At 31.6% G+C, this 18,565-nt stretch overlaps 1 protein-coding gene across 1 annotated transcript; it reads left to right on the top strand.

The window, feature by feature from the left end:
* The first annotated feature begins 410 nt into the window (after positions 1-410).
* Positions 411-16,654, top strand: LOC122501575 (protein Wnt-1). Its single transcript, XM_043611139.1, has 4 exons — positions 411-1,267; positions 7,409-7,671; positions 14,662-14,936; positions 15,391-16,654. The coding sequence occupies exons 1-4, from the start codon at positions 1,161-1,163 to the stop codon at positions 15,946-15,948; spliced, it is 1,203 nt and encodes a 400-aa protein (XP_043467074.1). The 5' UTR covers positions 411-1,160; the 3' UTR covers positions 15,949-16,654.
* The last annotated feature ends 1,911 nt before the right edge of the window (positions 16,655-18,565 follow it).

Raw genomic sequence — 18,565 nt, 5'->3', positions numbered from 1 at the left:
AGGATCCAAACGAAAAGATATCCTAATAACTTTTACGGAAATAATGCATGGTTAAAATTTTGAATTAGTTATCTGAGAAATAGTTGTCCCTACCAACAAATTGGATCGCGTTCTGCTTTAAAGCTTATTAGATAGCAAAGTAATAAAAGATTGTATGGATAGTAAATGACTGCAACTGACTTTGGTAATAATAACATGCAGTACTCTGTCATAAAATTTTATTCCCTATATAGTGGATAATATTTTAAATGAACTTGTGTTTCTAACATGTTATAAAAAATAATTAAAGGAAAATAGTTATAAGTGAATTACTTGGTTGGGAAAATGTGATTAGTGAAAAGGAGAAGAGGGCTGGACTAAGAGGCGGAGCAAGTTTCGATCTCTCTTTCTCGGGGGTCTTGTGGACCTTAGTGGGGGTTGGGTCTCTCGTGAGATCAACTTTTCTGCGGACTGACGCGTGCAGTCGATAGTCGAGATCGTTTCTTCAATGTGCGTTGTACAGACGGATTGTACTGACATTGTAATTTAAAGTAGCTCGCTTTGTAACAGATTATTATAATTATTTATCTTTTAAAATTTATTTCGAGAAAAAATTACGTCCATAAAAAAAGACAATACTGAAGTGAGTAAGCAATAGTTTTAATTGAGGCAACAGATTGAAAGTCCTCTGGTCATCAACTGAGGGCTGGCACCCGCAAATACCCTACGTCCATTGGCTTAATCAAGGAGGCACCCCTGATTTACTTGGGGTGCACATCTACTCCACGGAGCAAACAGTGAGACAGAGACTTCCAGTAGATCAACGATTCTTCTCAAAGAAAAATTAATTGCACTTATACAACACCTGCAGTGAATCAAGTAATAATCGTGTTATGTGAAAAGTGATGCAGTTAGTAATAGTTAAATAAATTTTTGTGACAATCATCAATTTTTAGATGTTCTAAATGCCATCCGCCGATTTGTTCACTATCAAAATTCCGAAATGTGTTTTAAATTTGTAGAAACAAATATTAACTTTTTAGTGCAGTACTGTATATGAAGCAGGAGCTTCGATGACACTTAACAATGTTGATTCGAAATTTAAAACACTTGTGAGTGCTGTTTGGTGAGCGGTGAAATTATACTAAGCGAGTAAAAAATCTCAAGTTTGTGACGAGTTGATGAACATGAGACTTTGGCTGGTACTCAGCGCACTCGCGGTAACGATGCCCACGTTACCAGCTGAGATCAGTAGAAATAAAAACAGGGGTCGAGGATCTATGTGGTGGTAAGTCAAATTTTATTATTTAATCAAAAAATTATTTTTCAAAAACTTGCAATAAACATATAGAATATTCATTAAGGTATGGTACGCGCCTGCGGTAGCATTTGAGCTGGCGACTCAACATTATTTGTAGCAAACGTTCTACCCTTTTAATAATATATTTTCCGTTTCAGGTGAAAAGCACTAATTCAAACTCAGTAGAAAAGTAATTATTGGACATAAATTTTCTCTTATAATGTTAGCATATACATATTTGAAAGAATCATAAAGAAGTGAGAAGCATATATACGACTTGTATAATAATATTATACATAAGTATCCTGAATATGCAACATGTACAACTAATTTTTAAAGCAGAATATATAGTGAGGATATATAGTATATAGAATTGGACAGAAAAAGTAAATCATTTTTTAAAGGATTTTGACCTGAAACAGTGCAATGGAAAATTTAAGAATAATGATCACAATATCGTTTGCGATTGTATTATGCTTAGGGCTAATCTTTGATTAGTGAATGGAAGGCAGTGAGATGCTGTAGGTTATACATTATTAAATCACTAAACAATACATAGTATTTGATATGTTGAGCGTCAATGCCAATTTCAGGGATCTATTGTATCCTCCTTCTTTTTTCCTGGTACTTGTGCAATTTGTTAGGTTATATTTAAATATAGATAGTTTCCCGAGAAAAAATTAAAGTCTTAATATTTTCAACTAGAAATGTGTATATTATTTAGGTTTTACCAATTGCAAATAAGTTATGATTGCAATGCATTTAAATCCTAAATTGACTTTGTATAATATGATTTCCTCAGATCTGAATTGAAGCACTTGGAATGAGTAAAACTGAAACACATCAGTATTTGACGATTTGTAATACTTTATGCGTTTGCACTGTTACACGAGGTTTACAATACAATAGGGTTTAGGAGGTTGAATGTAGGGTGTACGCAAAGGGTTGAACTGGAGTCTACTTTATGCCAAAACTTATAGCAGTGGATTTGTAAATTTTCCATAACACAATATTTCTGAGGAAGTTGTCAGTATAAGTTTGCACCAAACTTTACATCTGTATAAAAATGTCCCGCCTTTTATAAAAGTTTATTTAGTCAGTTTTCTTAAAATTTGGTGCAAACTTTTAGTACATTATTACTTTACTTATAGTGAAGGTGCTTGAAAAATATAGTGCCCTAAATGACTTATAAAACTATACAGCGCACGGAAACAATTTTCCGTGTAAACATTTGCCATGTAAATTTCAAGTGATCTAACTAAATGAATTCTTTGTAAGGTTGCTGTGCAAGTTCTCATAAGGTTTGCTTCACCAACTAATGATTGACAATGGGCTAATACTAGCACATTGTATTGGCTGTTTTTATTATATATATATAGGGTATAGGGTATACAAAGTTTATAAAGCTCGAACTAGACCCTAATACTTATTGCTTCACTTCTCCAAATAGAAGATTGGGAAACAGCCACTTTTTGGAGTCAAAGGATGAGGGTCTAATTTTAACTAATTGCATTGGAATCAGATTCCACGTTACGACTGCTAAAACCTAAATAAATCCTACATTTTGGGCGAAAATGAGGGCTTAAATTTCGCGTCGGGTATATAATAAATTATTTATAAATATATTTTGATGACCTACGTGAAACGATTCTACGGAAACAGCTTCACAAAATTTCCATATACGAAGTTCCGTAATATTTCTGCAAAACTATTCCACATTTTTGTAAATTCATTAAATTTTAAAAACTGTTGCCAACCCAAAAAAAAAGTTCCTGAAAATTTCTTTGATTTTCATTAAAATTTATAGGTTATTTAAAATTTTAAAAACCTACAAAATGTGAAATTTCTACAGAAATTTTGTGGAATTCTGTACAGAATTTCCTATCAAATTTTCAATAGATCGGTTTTCGTAGAATCGTTTTCGTATAATTATAAATTTTTTGGAATCACAGTTTTATTGAAAGTATCAACTTGATATTAAAATTTGGATTAGTTTGTGCTTTGATCCCCATTTTCGGTATATAAAAATAATTTTCTAGCAAGAATAAAAATTCTAATTCTAATTATGAAACAAATATAATAATATAATCTTGACGATTCACTTATTTTTGACGAGTTGTCAATTTCAACTTGATTAAAACTAACATGCCAATAATGTATATATATATATATATAGTGGCGTGAAACTCAAATATTTAACGAAACAAGAAAGTAAACTAATCGAAATTAATTCTTAAGACAATATTGGTTCAGTATTTAAATTCAAAGTTTTAAATCGTGGTTTCTATATATGTATTTACGTATTCTCGGTGCTTTTTCGCCAATATTAGCAGGAGCTTGGTAACATCATCATAGTTTGTAGATTGGCCTGATTTATTCTTAGAGAAGTATATATATATATAAAAGTATTTGTGTCCTGCTCCGAAAAAGGGTAGGGGAGAGTGGGGCAAAATGGGGTAGGCGGGTCAAATGGGGTACCTCTGTTTTTCCATGATAGGTACTTTTAATTTTTTTATCCTCGACATATATCATTCATGTTGATAAGAAACTGTTATTAATTATGAAGACACTTCAAAAAATTTTTTTTTTTGAAAGTTATACAACTTTTAAGTTTTAAGCAAAAAAAGTATGAATGTTTATCGAAATTGAAGTGCTTACAAAACTTTTTGGGATAATGCATTTAATTTTGCAAGTGTGGGATCTTTTTCAGCACTTATTCTAGAGTAATTTTCAATAGAATAGATTGTTAAATTGTTTATAATAACTTCGAAACATTACATTTTGTTTTAATATGCGGTGTAGGGCAGAATGGGGTACCTAAGTGTGGGGCATTTATACTATCGATGTTTCACTATCGATATATCGATATTTTGCATTATCGATGTTTTTTGTTAAATTTTAATAAAAATATGACTTGTTTTTTCATAGTAATAAAGAATCCTACTTTTTGTTTGTATTTATAATCTCATACAACAAGAATTTAATGAATTTTGAAAATATATTCCATGTTTTGTATTGTTATTTGATACCACCCCATTTTTGCCCCACGGGTGGGGCAAAATGGGATTTTAGCACTTTCTCAGAAAATACGGTATAAAATCTTTCAAAATTTTTTTTCTTCGCTATTATCGCATAATTTCCTTAAAGCTAAGTGTACAAAGAAGAATAAATTCTGAAGTTTAGCTGAATCGGTTTATTCGTTTGGTTCTCTGTAAACAGCCAATTTCAAAAAGGTACCCCATTTTACCCCACTCCCCCCTACCCAAGTAGAAAATAATTTTTAGTTAAGATTGTAATTTTTTGAACAAAAATGCACAAAAAGGGATCAACTCTGAATATAAACCACTGCTTTCTTGAGTTTTCATTACATATATATTATAAAATAGTCAATCAAAGCTTATTTCAGTCTTACATAAATGAACAGAAACTTTTATTTGGTAAAAATAAGAAAACATAACCTCAAAATGCTTTTAAAAAGTATAGGTAATGAATATATTTGAAATTAAAATCAATTCCCTGATAGCAAGTATGAAAAAAATGAAGAAAAAGGTATGCGCATAAGGCAACTTTAGGAGATTCACTAGCCTATACGTGAGTTACAACCGATATTCTAACCGGTCCAGGGCACGATTTATTTATGGACACTACTTATTGAATGGATCGTATAAGAGCATGTACATGTGCTGATTCCACAAACCTCCGGGAACATGTGCCAGTGGATATTACAAAGTTTAGAGGTTTCGTAAAGTTGTGTAACCCCACGAATGTCCGTACACGTGGGTGTATGTATATATATGTTGACGTACAGTCCTGTTTAGGTTTTACAACAACTATGTGCAGGTACTGTATGTCATGAGTACAACGATGGTCGATGGAGTAAACCATAAAAAAATCGAACGACTCCATAAAGCATCAGAGGTGAAGCGTAAAAAACGATGGACCTATTTCATTCTCCTTCGACGGTTCGAATTCTTTCCGCGATCGATTTACAAGTTATCCAGCATTTCTTAAAGTAAAATCAGTTCTGACGACATTAAAAAAAGTACGCTGCTAATATATGATTCATTGAATTGATGAATGATTCTTTCTTCAAGTCGCGGTTGCTTGCACAGTTGAAAGTTAAATATAAATATAATACATTATAGTCCCTTAATAAAGAATTAGTGAAATTAATAAACTATTAATATGTTACTTATCACATTATTTAATCTCTTAACATGACTCTTATAATTGGCTATTATATATAATTAAATAAACATATACACTGAGAAAACAGTTTGTTTAATTCAAACATAAATATCTCAGTCACAGCGACCATATAAGTGGGAGAGAAACGGACTTATGCGGAGCGCTTGCTTATTCCTTATGATTGACATGAAGCTTTGCTTACTGAATAATCACACTGAAGAAAGTATTGCAAGTACTGAAATTGTATGTCAGAATCAGCCTTAATGCCATAAACAGACATAATTATTGATAGTAGAATAGATCTGTTTAAAGACTTTAAATTTAAAGTGTAATTTCGCCTTAAAACCAGAAGTTTTAATATTTATTTCATTAGAATATTTATAGGGTAAATGCACTAGTAGTCGGACACTTAAGGATACAATCTTAAATTATGCTTTTTTTCTTGAAATAGCAAATATCTACTGTGTTTATAAGCACATTATTAATTAAAGGAGTTCTTCAGGATTAAAAATCATATAAATTTGTTACAAATAGTTGAGTATTTAATAAAATATAAACATTTTAATAAAAAATTACGAATGCTTTAGTAGTCGGACACTTTTTCCCCTTGTTTCTATAGTCGGACATCTGTCAGATATTTTGGATTTATAAAGTAAAACAGATAATTTTTTAATTGCTATCTGCTGGAAAATGGAATTAAAGCAAATTAGAAGTTATTAATATAATATTTAAACCCTATAAGTTTTAATATTTATGATTAATTATCAACAAAACTTTGTGCCACTCATCGCGCTACTCGAAAATGGTTGTATCTATAGTCGGACACCATGATTTTTAAAACATTAAATAAAATATTTCTTGTTTAATTATTTTCGAAAATAACACTATTTTAATAAAATATAAACTTCACACATTCGTCTAGTATACTTTTTAAAGTAATTATCACAATGCATTATTATTTATTTGACAAAAAACACGAAAGTGTCCGACTACTAGTACTGTCCGACTATACCCGCACTTACCCTAGTTGAGTTCAAAGATGTAATAACAATGCCTTTCTAAATTCTATATATTTTAATTTTTGTAATATGTCTTGTTGATTTCATTTTAGGAGATAATCGCAATTTTCTAAAAGTGGTTCTGACCTTTAATTTTTCATTTATTGTTGAAAACCAAACTACAAAGTGTTCCACATTAAATTATATACATTTAAAATATAACTTTGTCATAATTAAAACAAATGTAATTAATCCAATTATTAATTAGGGGAGGTTGAACAGTCAACATTTCTTGAAAACTGTAACATATATTTAATATTGTGTCTGTGTTTAAAAGATTGGTAATAACTTTTTATGTTTCAATTCTATATCAAAAGTATACATTAACAAAAGCTTCGTTATGTTTAACTATAATGTTGCAGTAACGTAGTTGCACTATAATTCATGAAGATGTGGACAAACCTGCGAGAAACATATGTCAATAAATGGGAAACATATTTGAAAATTATTACTAAGAATTGATTTTATTTAAAGAAGATAAATACCTGCGAGATATTTGAAAAAATGTATGTAGACAAACTGAAGCTATTTATTTAAATGTGTATTAATTTAAATTTCTGTTGAAACATGTCTATCAGTTGTATGCATATAACCGCTGTGAGCATTTTAAAAGTCTCCCTCAAACAGTAGTCGTGCATCTGTTCACTTTCGAACAATTCATTCCCCTCTAATTGTAACACATAAGGCAATAACAACTACTTCTCTTCAAGTGCAGACACCCATAAATAAAGAAAATATCCATCCATACATTGCAAATGAGCGCGTTAACTTTTTTCGAAAATTTCTGTCATTTTAAATCTACAGAGAGACTTTGCACTCTTTGTTTCGAGTGAGAATAGAATTGAAATTATGAATTTGAAAATAAAAGTTGTTTATCTTTCAGGGGTATTGCGAAAGCTGGAGAACCAAACAATCTTTTACCAATGTCTCCAACATCTCTACATATTGAGCCAGCAGTTTATGCAACACTCAGAAGAAAGCAGAGAAGACTTGCGAGAGAAAATCCCGGGGTTCTAAGCGCCGTAAAGAGGGGTGCTAAGCAGGCTATCTTAGAATGTCAGCATCAGTTTCGTAACCGTCGGTGGAATTGTTCAACTAAGAATTTTCTTAGGGGAAAAAATCTCTTTGGCAAAATCGTCGATCGAGGTGAGATAAAACTCTTATATATTTTTTTAAATCTACTTTTCTATTTAATATCTCTTTTGCATACAAGAATATAACCTTCATTTTAAAGATTAAAATCATGAATTCATCTGGAAAATGAAGTTTTTAATTTATTGCAAAAGTTAAGGATGCGGCAAGTAGAAAGGTTTATAATCCTGTCGTAAAGAACGATAAGATAGACTGGTTTCACGTGCGACAAAAACATCCCATTGTTCAGCAGTATAATGGTTGCTGGTGGTATCTCAGATTTAGATTTACGGACGAATAGTAGTTGGACAAGCGAGGGTCGCGAACCAAGTGGCGTGGTAACTGTCGATCTGTTAAATTTGCAAAGGGTATAATCTATCGTTTTACAAACTGTAGCATTCCAAATACTATGAGAGCGTTAAATTTATTTACATCTTTTTTGTAACAAGTTGATCTATATTAAAGTTCTAGGACCTACTTTCTTCAAGGGCACGTTTTATAAAACGCTTCAGGGATTAAGTTATGCACTTATGTCAACAAGTTTCAAACATCAATTCTTATATTTATACTTGTAATGTTTTAAACTTGTTCCATCTATCATTATATACATGTTCAATATAAAGTTTGTATTAAAGAACTGAAATATCGACAGTCCCTTATTAACTTTACAGATTAAAACGAGCACAGAGCATTCCATCTTGATATAATTATTTTTGACAAATTTTATTAAAGATTTTTCACATGATTTTTAAGTGAATTTACGATGTCTTTGATTTAATTGTAATCAATTCAATCTATCATTTAAAAAAAGTTCAATTAGAGGTGGTTTAACTGAACAATAAATATATATATATATATATACATATATATGAAGACATGTCTTATATGGAACTCAGCTGGTTTTTATTGAGGCGTTACACAGCTATAAATCGACGTCTATGATGTGCTACATGTGTCGACGACACGCCAGTTTCTTATGAAAACGTGAGATGAATTTAAAGTGAGTTGCATGTGATTTGGATGCCTTCTCAGTTACTCAAGACACACAACATTCTTTCAACTTATATGGTGTACTTTATAAAGAAAATACTTTCAGCTTGATGACCAATAATATTGAAATTATATGCTTTGATATAATAGTATATATGCACTATTGTTGAGGTAAAGTAAATTACAGAGTAAATTTTAGAACTATGGCTGCAAACTGATTCATGATGGCTGAAATCATCTCAACTTTTCAACGCCACGGTCAAAAAATCTAACTCCCATATTAAGGTTAGATGTAAAACTATATTGGTAATGAGCGAATTCCATACTTAAACCGTAATAGTATAATTATAGTATTGTGAAATAGATTATGAAAATGAAAATTATTCAATTTTCATGAAATTTGTCAGGTTTCAAAAAAATTTTTTTCTTACACACACACTGAAAGTACACCATTTCTAACCTGTATAGTGGGAGAAAAGTATAACTTTTCGGACGAGGGGGAGGGAAGGTTAATTTCTCTCCGGCTAATGTTATTATAAGGGGAAGAGGTTCGGTTGTGGGCATGGTTCGGTTATGGACACCCCCGCAGAACTTTTGACAGAAATGAGATTTCTAAAATCTGACAAATATCATGTGTGTGCTATGACCGAACATAGTTTTTTATGCGAATACAAAAGTTATTGGACACCTGTGTTTTTTACTATATATAAATTAATTTTTCGACACGTTCAATATAACAAACATGTATTTTTAAACATTATTAAATGTTCAACAAATCGAAGTGAATTAATTAAAATGATAAGTTCAATGCGTATTTACACAGTAAATATGTTATATTTTGTGATCCAATACCAAGTATCACAACAATGTTCACAAGCAAAATTTTTTTCATGACGTTTTAAAATGATGGTAAAGTTTGGTTGTGAGCACTCAAATTAATTCGATTGTGGACACCACTATTATTCTTGACAAATCGTGAAATATCCTTGTCGATATGATCGTAAGTAATTTCTTATAATATATTTAATAGTGTTTTATGAATTTTAAGAGTTTCGTGGTCCAGCACGGAAATTAATGTAACAAGACTTTGATTTTTATGCGTCGCTCGTACACTCAGAAAAAGAGTTGGCTGCCATAACCAATTAAATAGTTGCTATAGCGCGATCCAATTAATTGGTTAGCACATCCAACTATTGGATACTGTTTTCATGCGAAAAGGTACCCCAGCTGTGTATGTAATGATCCAATTAATTGGATCGCGCTATAGCAACTATTTAATTGGCTATGCCAGCCAACTCTTTTTCTGAGTGTAGCTAGTAGATTTTTCAAGAGTGCTCACAACCGAACCCAAATTTTCTTTGTTAGAAAAATGACCACTTTATTAAATTTTTAATAAAATTTTTCTACTCGACAGAATCAGTTTAGTTTCTTCACCAGTATAGTTAGCTAAGGTCCCGCTAGCTTTAAATACATATGCATATGTTCGTTTAATATCTACTTGGACACAATAAGTTATAAGTCAAAAACGAAACTATGCCCACAACCGAACCTATTCCCCTAATTTTAATTAAAATACGATCCACAGTAAATTTCAAATATCTGTCACATCACCAGTAATATTTCTTACTGAGCAACATTTTGTTTGCTCAATAAAATATATTTTATTCATTTAATCAGAAGCTTTTCATTTGAAGCGACAAAATTATTAGATATTGTTTCATAATTAACATATCATTCTTTGAATAGTACAACCTACTATTAAATTCCAATAGATTATGAAAAATATTATTACTTTTAAAAAAATTGCCTGCTATTATTTATGTGAATGTACTTTAAGTTGATAGGCGCGGTAGAAATATAATTCCTAGCGGCTTGATCTCTATGGGATTCCACCTTAGTAAACTTAAATGTTTCTTTATAAAGTTGTGTCACGATGTCATTCAGGGCGATCTTGACCAGCAACTATTCAGAGGTCACTCGCTTGGACTGTACAACAACTGAAAACTCAATCCGGCTTGGTATATGTTCTTCTCATATTTACAAAGGCAGGAAGGAACAAGAGACATAAGTCGACGGATATAGAGTTGTTTAAATCTTTATGTGGTGACATGCACGTTGTTTGAAAAATGTGATAAATGAATGATTTGTTATTTTATATGTGATGATTCATCAATGAATTTAAATCTCATATCTTATAGATAATCACTGGTTTACAGTGAAATTGTCAATCGAACAAAACATTTTTTTTCGAATAGTAGGTATTTTTTGAGTAAGAAAATCATAGTTTTAATTTTTTTCCCTCGTGCAGTTTTTCTGTAGCTTCAAATTTTGCATTTTCGAGGTGCGACGCCACTTAAACTTATCTGTAGGAAAATTAGCTTGTCAAAATATAATAAATGAGGTATCATTGGAAAGGTTATTAAATTACCTTTCGATCCATAGGTCACAGAATAAAATTCAACAAAAATTGAGAGAGTTACAGTCGATTAAATATGAAATTTCATGACAATTTTGATGATTTTTAGACATTTGAGTAACTTCTACTATTTTTTTCTACATCAAACAGGAGAGAATGTTTAGGTTTTAATTTTTTTTATTGATAGACTATATCATTACACAAATTTTGAGCACTTGTAGGCCTCGATTGGATTAAAAATGACAATTCTACACTAAATTTAGTGAACGAAACTACAAATTCAAGTAATAAAATTTAGTTAAGCGCTAAAGTTACTAAAATCACTAATCAAGAGTTTCTGAAGTCGTAGATTTCGAATGCAATGTTAGTTTTGCAAATTTAAAAATGGCGGATTTAATATGGCGGACAAGTTTTTAAAAATCGATAATATTTGTCTTAAACTCGTTACTCGGAGGTTTTCGGGGTCGCTGATTACGAATCCGATATCAGATTTCAAAAATTCAAAATGGCGGATCCAATAGGTGCGAATTCGATGAATTTTAAAAAACTCGTTCACCATTATGAATCCATCATTTTTAATTTTCGAAATCTGACATCGGATTCGTAATCCGCCATTTTGAAATTTGTAAAACTAACATTGCATTCGAAATCTACGACTTCAGAAACTCTTGATTAGTGATTTTAGTAACTTTAGCGCTTAACTAAATTTTATTACTTCAATTTTTGCTGCAAATGTTTAAGGCATATTAAAAATGAAGAATGTAGTTTCGTTCACTAAATTTAGTGTAGAATTGTCATTTTTAATCCAATCGAGGCCTACAAGGGCTCAAAATTTGTGTAATGATATAGTCTATCAATAAAAAAATTAAAACCTAAACATTCTCTCCTGTTTGATGTAGAAAAAAATAGTAGAAGTTACTCAAATGTCTAAAAATCATCAAAATTGTCATGAAATTTCATCTTTAATCGACTGTAACTCTCTCAATTTTTGTTGAATTTTATTCTGTGACCTATGGATCAAAAGGTGATTTAATAACCTTTCCAATGATACCTCATTTATTATATTTTGACAAGCTAATTTTCCTACAGATAAGTTTAAGTGGCGTCGCACCTCGAAAATGCAAAATTTGAAGCTACAGAAAATTGGTCCACATCCTTATTCACATACTGTCTAAATCTGAATCAGTGACTCTATTCTCGCGATTTGAATCAGTGGAATTACACTGAAAATCAGTTAAAATTTAAAAATAACTGAAATTTTAGTCATTTTCCACTGATTCGCCAATTAAAAAACTACTGAAAATTTCAGTTATTTTTTAATTGTCCAATCAGTGAAAAATGACTGAAATTTCAATCATTTTTAACTGATCTTCAGTGAAATTTCACTTATTCAAATCGCGAGAATAGAGTCACTGATTGTCAGTCAAATTTCACTGATTCAGTTTTAGAGAGTATATACTACTATTTTCATAAGTAAAATAATTATAATTTTTTGAATATCGTGAATTTAGTTAAGCCTGCACTAGTATATTTTTGAAAAATGTATGATACTAATAATGAAAGAAATGTGGAAAATTTTTAATAATTATATCTACCAACTTAAGCAATATATAATTAAGAGAGGAGAATATCATGAGTCATGAAACTTTTAGCGTGATAAAAGCCAGCAGAGAGGTTATTAATAGGGCTTTCATGTATATTCACAGACATTTGCTAAAGCCTCAGCTTTAGGTACCGACCGATAAATGTCGGCTGACATAAAACCTCTGAAACACCTGTTGACAAGTCAAGCATTATATGTACACCTATACCGGTTCGTAAAAGATTGGAATTTCCAACTATGATGTTTGCTCTCACTCGCATTGCACCTCCTCCTGCATGCTTGTTTGAACACATTGATAAAGTCAAACTATTTATTGTCCTCAGAATGAGAAATCATTTCAAACATTCGGAATATTACATTTAAAAGACTTTTGTTCAGCTTGCCGGCAGTTATTATTGTTACATAATAATGCGAAAACTCTATAGTTTGCTCAAAACGTCTAAACATTTTCAAACTCCTTCAGAAAATGCCTCATGAGATGAAGATTTAACAAGTAAGAAAACGAATAGCAGGTTAAAATTTAAAAATATTAAGATTTATTGAAACTAGGTTAACTTATTTAATGATATGAATTATATCGATCATTATTACAACCATGTTTAACTGTTGTAACCCAGAATATTTGGACATTTCATAAAAGGCAATAGCAAATATTATGTACTCTCTAAATCTGAATTAGTAAAAAGTTACTAATGAAATAACGAAAAGTGAAAGGGAAAGTTGTCATCCATGGACCACCGCGTTAAGCTTATACACGTGTGCAGATTATATACATATACAGTGCGGTGATGTTAAAAAACTCGGTCATATGCGAAATATATTTACGCATTTCATTCATTTGAAATTATATGTCTTCAGCTTTTTATTTACTGAAAAGAAGAAATTATCTCTTTGTGACGTTTCTAAATAATAGAGTTTTACACTTTTGATACTATACAACTGAATCATCTGTATATGTGAGTTTGAAAGTTTGAGAGCCAAATTGCTGATTTAATGTTTTCTCATCTGAAGGGGTATTTACTGTCTTTAGATTTTTTTATCTGATGATTTTACTAATGAATTTAGTTATTATACAAATCAAGTTTTATATCAACTATTAGAATACTTGAGTAGAATTTATTTCCTGATTGAATCGACTGCAATATGTCAATAAATGATCTTTTAAAATATATTCTGAATATCTATGTATTATGAGGATAGCAAGATTCTTTATAAAGATGTATTTTCTCGTGAAATTCGATAATAATCGAAAAACATTCCAAGTTATACTCAGTCATAAGTTGTCTCGGTCACGGTAAATTCGGTATCATTTCAAACAATAGGTGGAACCAGTCACATTTAACGGGCAGATTGCTCTGTAAGACATAACAAAGCGGAACGGCGTAAATTTTAAACTGTAGTTGTCACTTTATACCTATAACCTATAGCTATAGTAAAGAGGACTTTCATTTCCATGATGATTTTCTTTTTCTACTGATGGCTATTGACTGCGCTACCATTTTCCCTCGCTGCCTCTCTGCCTCTCTGCTTCATATAAAGATTGAGAAAATCGATTGACATAATTCGTTTTCTGTTTTCTTTTCCTTCCTTTCTCCTAGAAAATATGTGTATAGTACTACCATTTTTAATTTATCTACGTGAATATTTTACTCTTGGGAGAGAGACCTACCGTGCGCTACCGTGAAAAGACTATCTTGTGACGAATGCGGACCTCAGTTCAAAATTAGATACGGACCATTATCTGTCTTACAGAACGCTTGAAAAAGATACCCGCGTGATTTCTTAGTTTCATAGACACCTAAACCTTTGCTCAAAGACAAGTCAGGTCAAATTCTTTTTGATAATCGGGTAGTGTCGTGTCTTGTAGTTCTTAGAAGATTTGAATATTTTATTTTTAAAATCTAAGAAAAAATGTTGTTGTAACTGTAAAAACATTATTGATGTTTTTTTCAATTTTCTGTAATTGTATTGAAAATGCCTAATAATTTTGTTTCAGGATGTCGAGAGACAGCTTTTATTTATGCTATCACTAGTGCTGCAGTAACACACAGTATTGCAAGAGCATGTAGTGAGGGAAGCATTCAATCTTGTTCTTGTGATTATACTCACCAATCAAGAGCTCCTTCCACTATTCGAGACTGGGAATGGGGAGGATGCTCCGACAATATTGGTTATGGATTTAAATTCTCGAGAGAATTTGTTGATACCGGTGAACGAGGACGAAATTTGCGAGAGAAAATGAATCTGCATAATAATGAAGCTGGTAGAGCCGTAAGTTACTATTCACATATATAGTATTCACTTAAAATAATCAGTTTTATTCAACGCGAAGAGAATTCGCAAAATTCAATTCTCTACTTATTGTAATAATCCACGTGGAACAGTTTCCGGAAGTGCTTTCCGTCAATTTTACGAATTTCTTTACACATGGGAATTGTTTTACTAACAATAAGCTTCATTAAAATATTTTTACTTTCAACAGCAGACCATTACAATATTGACAAAAATGTATGTTTTGAGAATAGTGTTAATTCCTGAATACATTAAAGTACACACAGGAATATGCATGTTAACTATATATATTAAACTAAAGTGTTTCAACTCGAAACAAAGGATGAGATAAATTTTGAACAATATATGCTCGATTCCTTAATTAAAATGCATCACTCAATTGAATATGTAGTGATAAAGTGATAAAGTGAAAAATGTGCTTCTTTTGTTACAGCATGTTTCAGCAGGAATGCATCAAGAGTGCAAATGTCATGGTATGTCTGGTTCCTGCACAGTGAAGACATGTTGGATGAGGTTACCAAACTTCAGGGTAGTAGGTGATAATCTCAAAGATCGCTTTGATGGTGCGTCCAGAGTGATGATTAGTAATTCCGACAGATTGCGTGATAACAGCAACGCGATAATGAGCAATTCAGCCAGTAATTTAGTTCATGGGCACAGAGACGGTTTGGGCAGAAAGCATAGGTACAATTTTCAATTAAAACCATATAATCCCGAACACAAGCCTCCGGGGCAAAAGGACTTGGTATACCTTGAATCATCACCACCGTTTTGTGAAAAGAATTCTAAACTGGGTATTCTCGGTACTCATGGAAGGCAGTGTAATGACACTAGCATAGGTGTTGACGGTTGTGACCTCATGTGTTGTGGCAGAGGGTATAAATCGCAAGAAATTATTGTTATTGAGAGATGTAATTGCGTATTTCATTGGTGCTGTGAAGTTAAATGCGACGTTTGCGCGATAAAGAAAATGGTACATACTTGTTTATGAAGTTAGATTGTGTCATCGGTGTCTCTTTTAATTTCTGATGACAAAAAAGAGGAAAAAATAAAAACAAAATATTTATACAGCCAAGTCAATGTAGAGATAAATTGTATTGCTTCATAGTTTATAAAGCAGACGAGATTAACCGGTTAAATCGGTTTCGAGATTATTATTATTATTATTATTATTATTATTATTTTATTGTACAACTTGAGTCAAAAGTGTAATGACACATAGAGTATACGGAGAAGAGTTTTTATTCTTGTTAAACTCAGGCTCCAACAATGCCCAGTATTATACGAAATAAATAATTATTTATTGCGATGTTTGTAGACGTGTACTAAAGACTGAAAGGGAAAGCATTTTATACTTTACTTTAAGCACTAATTGTCTCGAAAAGCTAATTTTCGAGTTGCCATTGTACATACGATTGTTAATATCTTATTATAGTTTCGCATTTCGCATATTTTAAGAAACTTCAAGTTTATAATGTGTCCTACTGCGATATGCGAACCAAAAGGATACTTTCGAATTAATTTATTTAATACATACTCAAGAAGTAAAAAAACTAAGTAGTTACGTAAGTGCAAAATTGTAAATAGTGATGTTATAAATGATTAAAACTGTATAAACGTAATATTCTCCGTGCCAGTTGGCTTTGTAAATATATTTAATATACGCAAAATAAAAAAGCAATTCATTATTTCTTAAAGAAAATAAAAACGAAAGAATGATATTAATATGTTGTTTTTTACATACCTATATACAATATTCTTAACTATATTTCGACTTGCAATTTTCATTCATGCATTTTTCTAATTCGAGTTACTCAGAAATAGCATGCATATTCTACAATTTTATGTTAATTTTTATCTGATGTGAAGTAATAATAGAAGCTAAAAATTCATCACATATTTCTATTATAAATATTTGTCAATATAAGTTTTATATTTTTTTCAATAAAAATATTTCATTTAAACCATATATTTAATTTATTTAAAGTATATTTTCCTCAGAACCTCTACTTTCCAAGTGTTTAAAGTAAAAATTGTTATTTGACAAAAATAAAGGTTTATTTTGCGTTTATTTTGCGTTTATATTGCGTTTATTTTGCTCTGAGACAAATATGTATGAATTCTAGTGAAATGAAAATTGATATTTTTCCATTACAAAACACTAAGAAAGTTAAAGTAGATTTAAGAGAAAAAGAAGTAAAATACCTTGGAAACCGAGCGCCTGAATTGAACAACTTCATAAACTTGTAAAGAGAATATCGTGGGAGGCCTGTACTTGATGCGTGGCCTCTACAGCTCAAAGTAGTCTGCTAAATCTGGTTCTTTATTCTTCATCTTCTTCTCTGTTTCTTCGTTCCTTCTTCTCATCTCATCTCATCTCATCTCATCTCTTTTCCTTTTCATTTCTTCCTCCAGTCTCTTTCTCTTTCGCTCTGCACGCGATGATAACGCAGTGGAATCTGGAAGGAATCCCTGTTCTTGGGATAAAAGGATTCTGGCCGCTTCGGACAGGCATCTGCGCTAATGGTTCCAACACCCTTTTGCTCCTAACGCAACCAAGACCACCTACGTCCTTATCCGTCCTTCTCTTTCTCACGATTCAGTGTACTTCGTGCACTCATTTGAACGCTCAGCTCGCTCGTGAGAGGTAGCTACGCTAATTAGGTCTTGACGATGACTACTCTTTCCTTCCATCTGCTTTTACCAAGTATTTCGTATATTCATATTATAAGATACAGTAAAGATATAATGCTATTCACTTAGTCTCATTTAAAAATTTCACTCACCATTTTTTCCCCTTATTTTAAACTCGATGGAATCATTTTTCAATTTTCACTGTATAATATCAATATCAAAAATTGTACGCTCAAATATTTACTCAATTTTTCATTTTCATGGCAACACAAGTGCAATCCTTCTGCATCAATTACGCCGCAAATATTTTACAGTTACATACAAAAAAATGTCCAGGAAAAACGAGAATAGATCAGAATAAGGGGATTGAAGCACAAACATCAAAGGTACCGCTGCTGTGAGAAGTGGTCAAGATTCTTGTCTTATGAGCTGTGAGTCTCTTGTGAAAAGAATTTGTTTTAAAATCACAGTTCACTCACCGCATTTATGGACATACACACGTATTCAACCTTAACCTTGTAACCTGTGGATTTAGAATTTATTTGACACATATATTTGCTATGAATCACATTATTCTTCAGATCAAGTTGGCAATTTGTAAAATCAAAAAAGGGAGGATTCCGCATTTCCAAGAAAATGTCCTGCTCACGAATGATTCACTTCGGGCAAGCGGAAATTTAGTTTGCTTCCGGATATTCAATGTATCATCAGTATGAGTTGGCTATTTTAAATTTAGAGAATGTACTAATGTTACATTGCGTTGTTGTACACTGTTGACTTTCCAGACACTTTCCAGTACATGTTATACGAAAAAGTAGCAGACTTGTGTGGAATCTTGGGTCACATTACGGTGAATTAATAAGAATTTGATATAGTGATGGCGATAAAAGAAACGGGTTCGAGTAAAAAGAGGCATGTCTTGCATTTGCACGACCGGGTCCCAATCTCTTCTTACTGCCATCTGGTCGAGCAAA

Source organism: Leptopilina heterotoma, unplaced genomic scaffold (genome assembly GCF_015476425.1).
Source record: "Leptopilina heterotoma isolate Lh14 unplaced genomic scaffold, ASM1547642v1 Lhet_212, whole genome shotgun sequence".
Taxonomy (NCBI): Eukaryota; Metazoa; Arthropoda; class Insecta; order Hymenoptera; family Figitidae; genus Leptopilina; species Leptopilina heterotoma.
The sequence above is the reverse complement of the archived record's forward strand: the minus strand, read 5'-3'. Positions and strand labels throughout refer to the sequence as shown.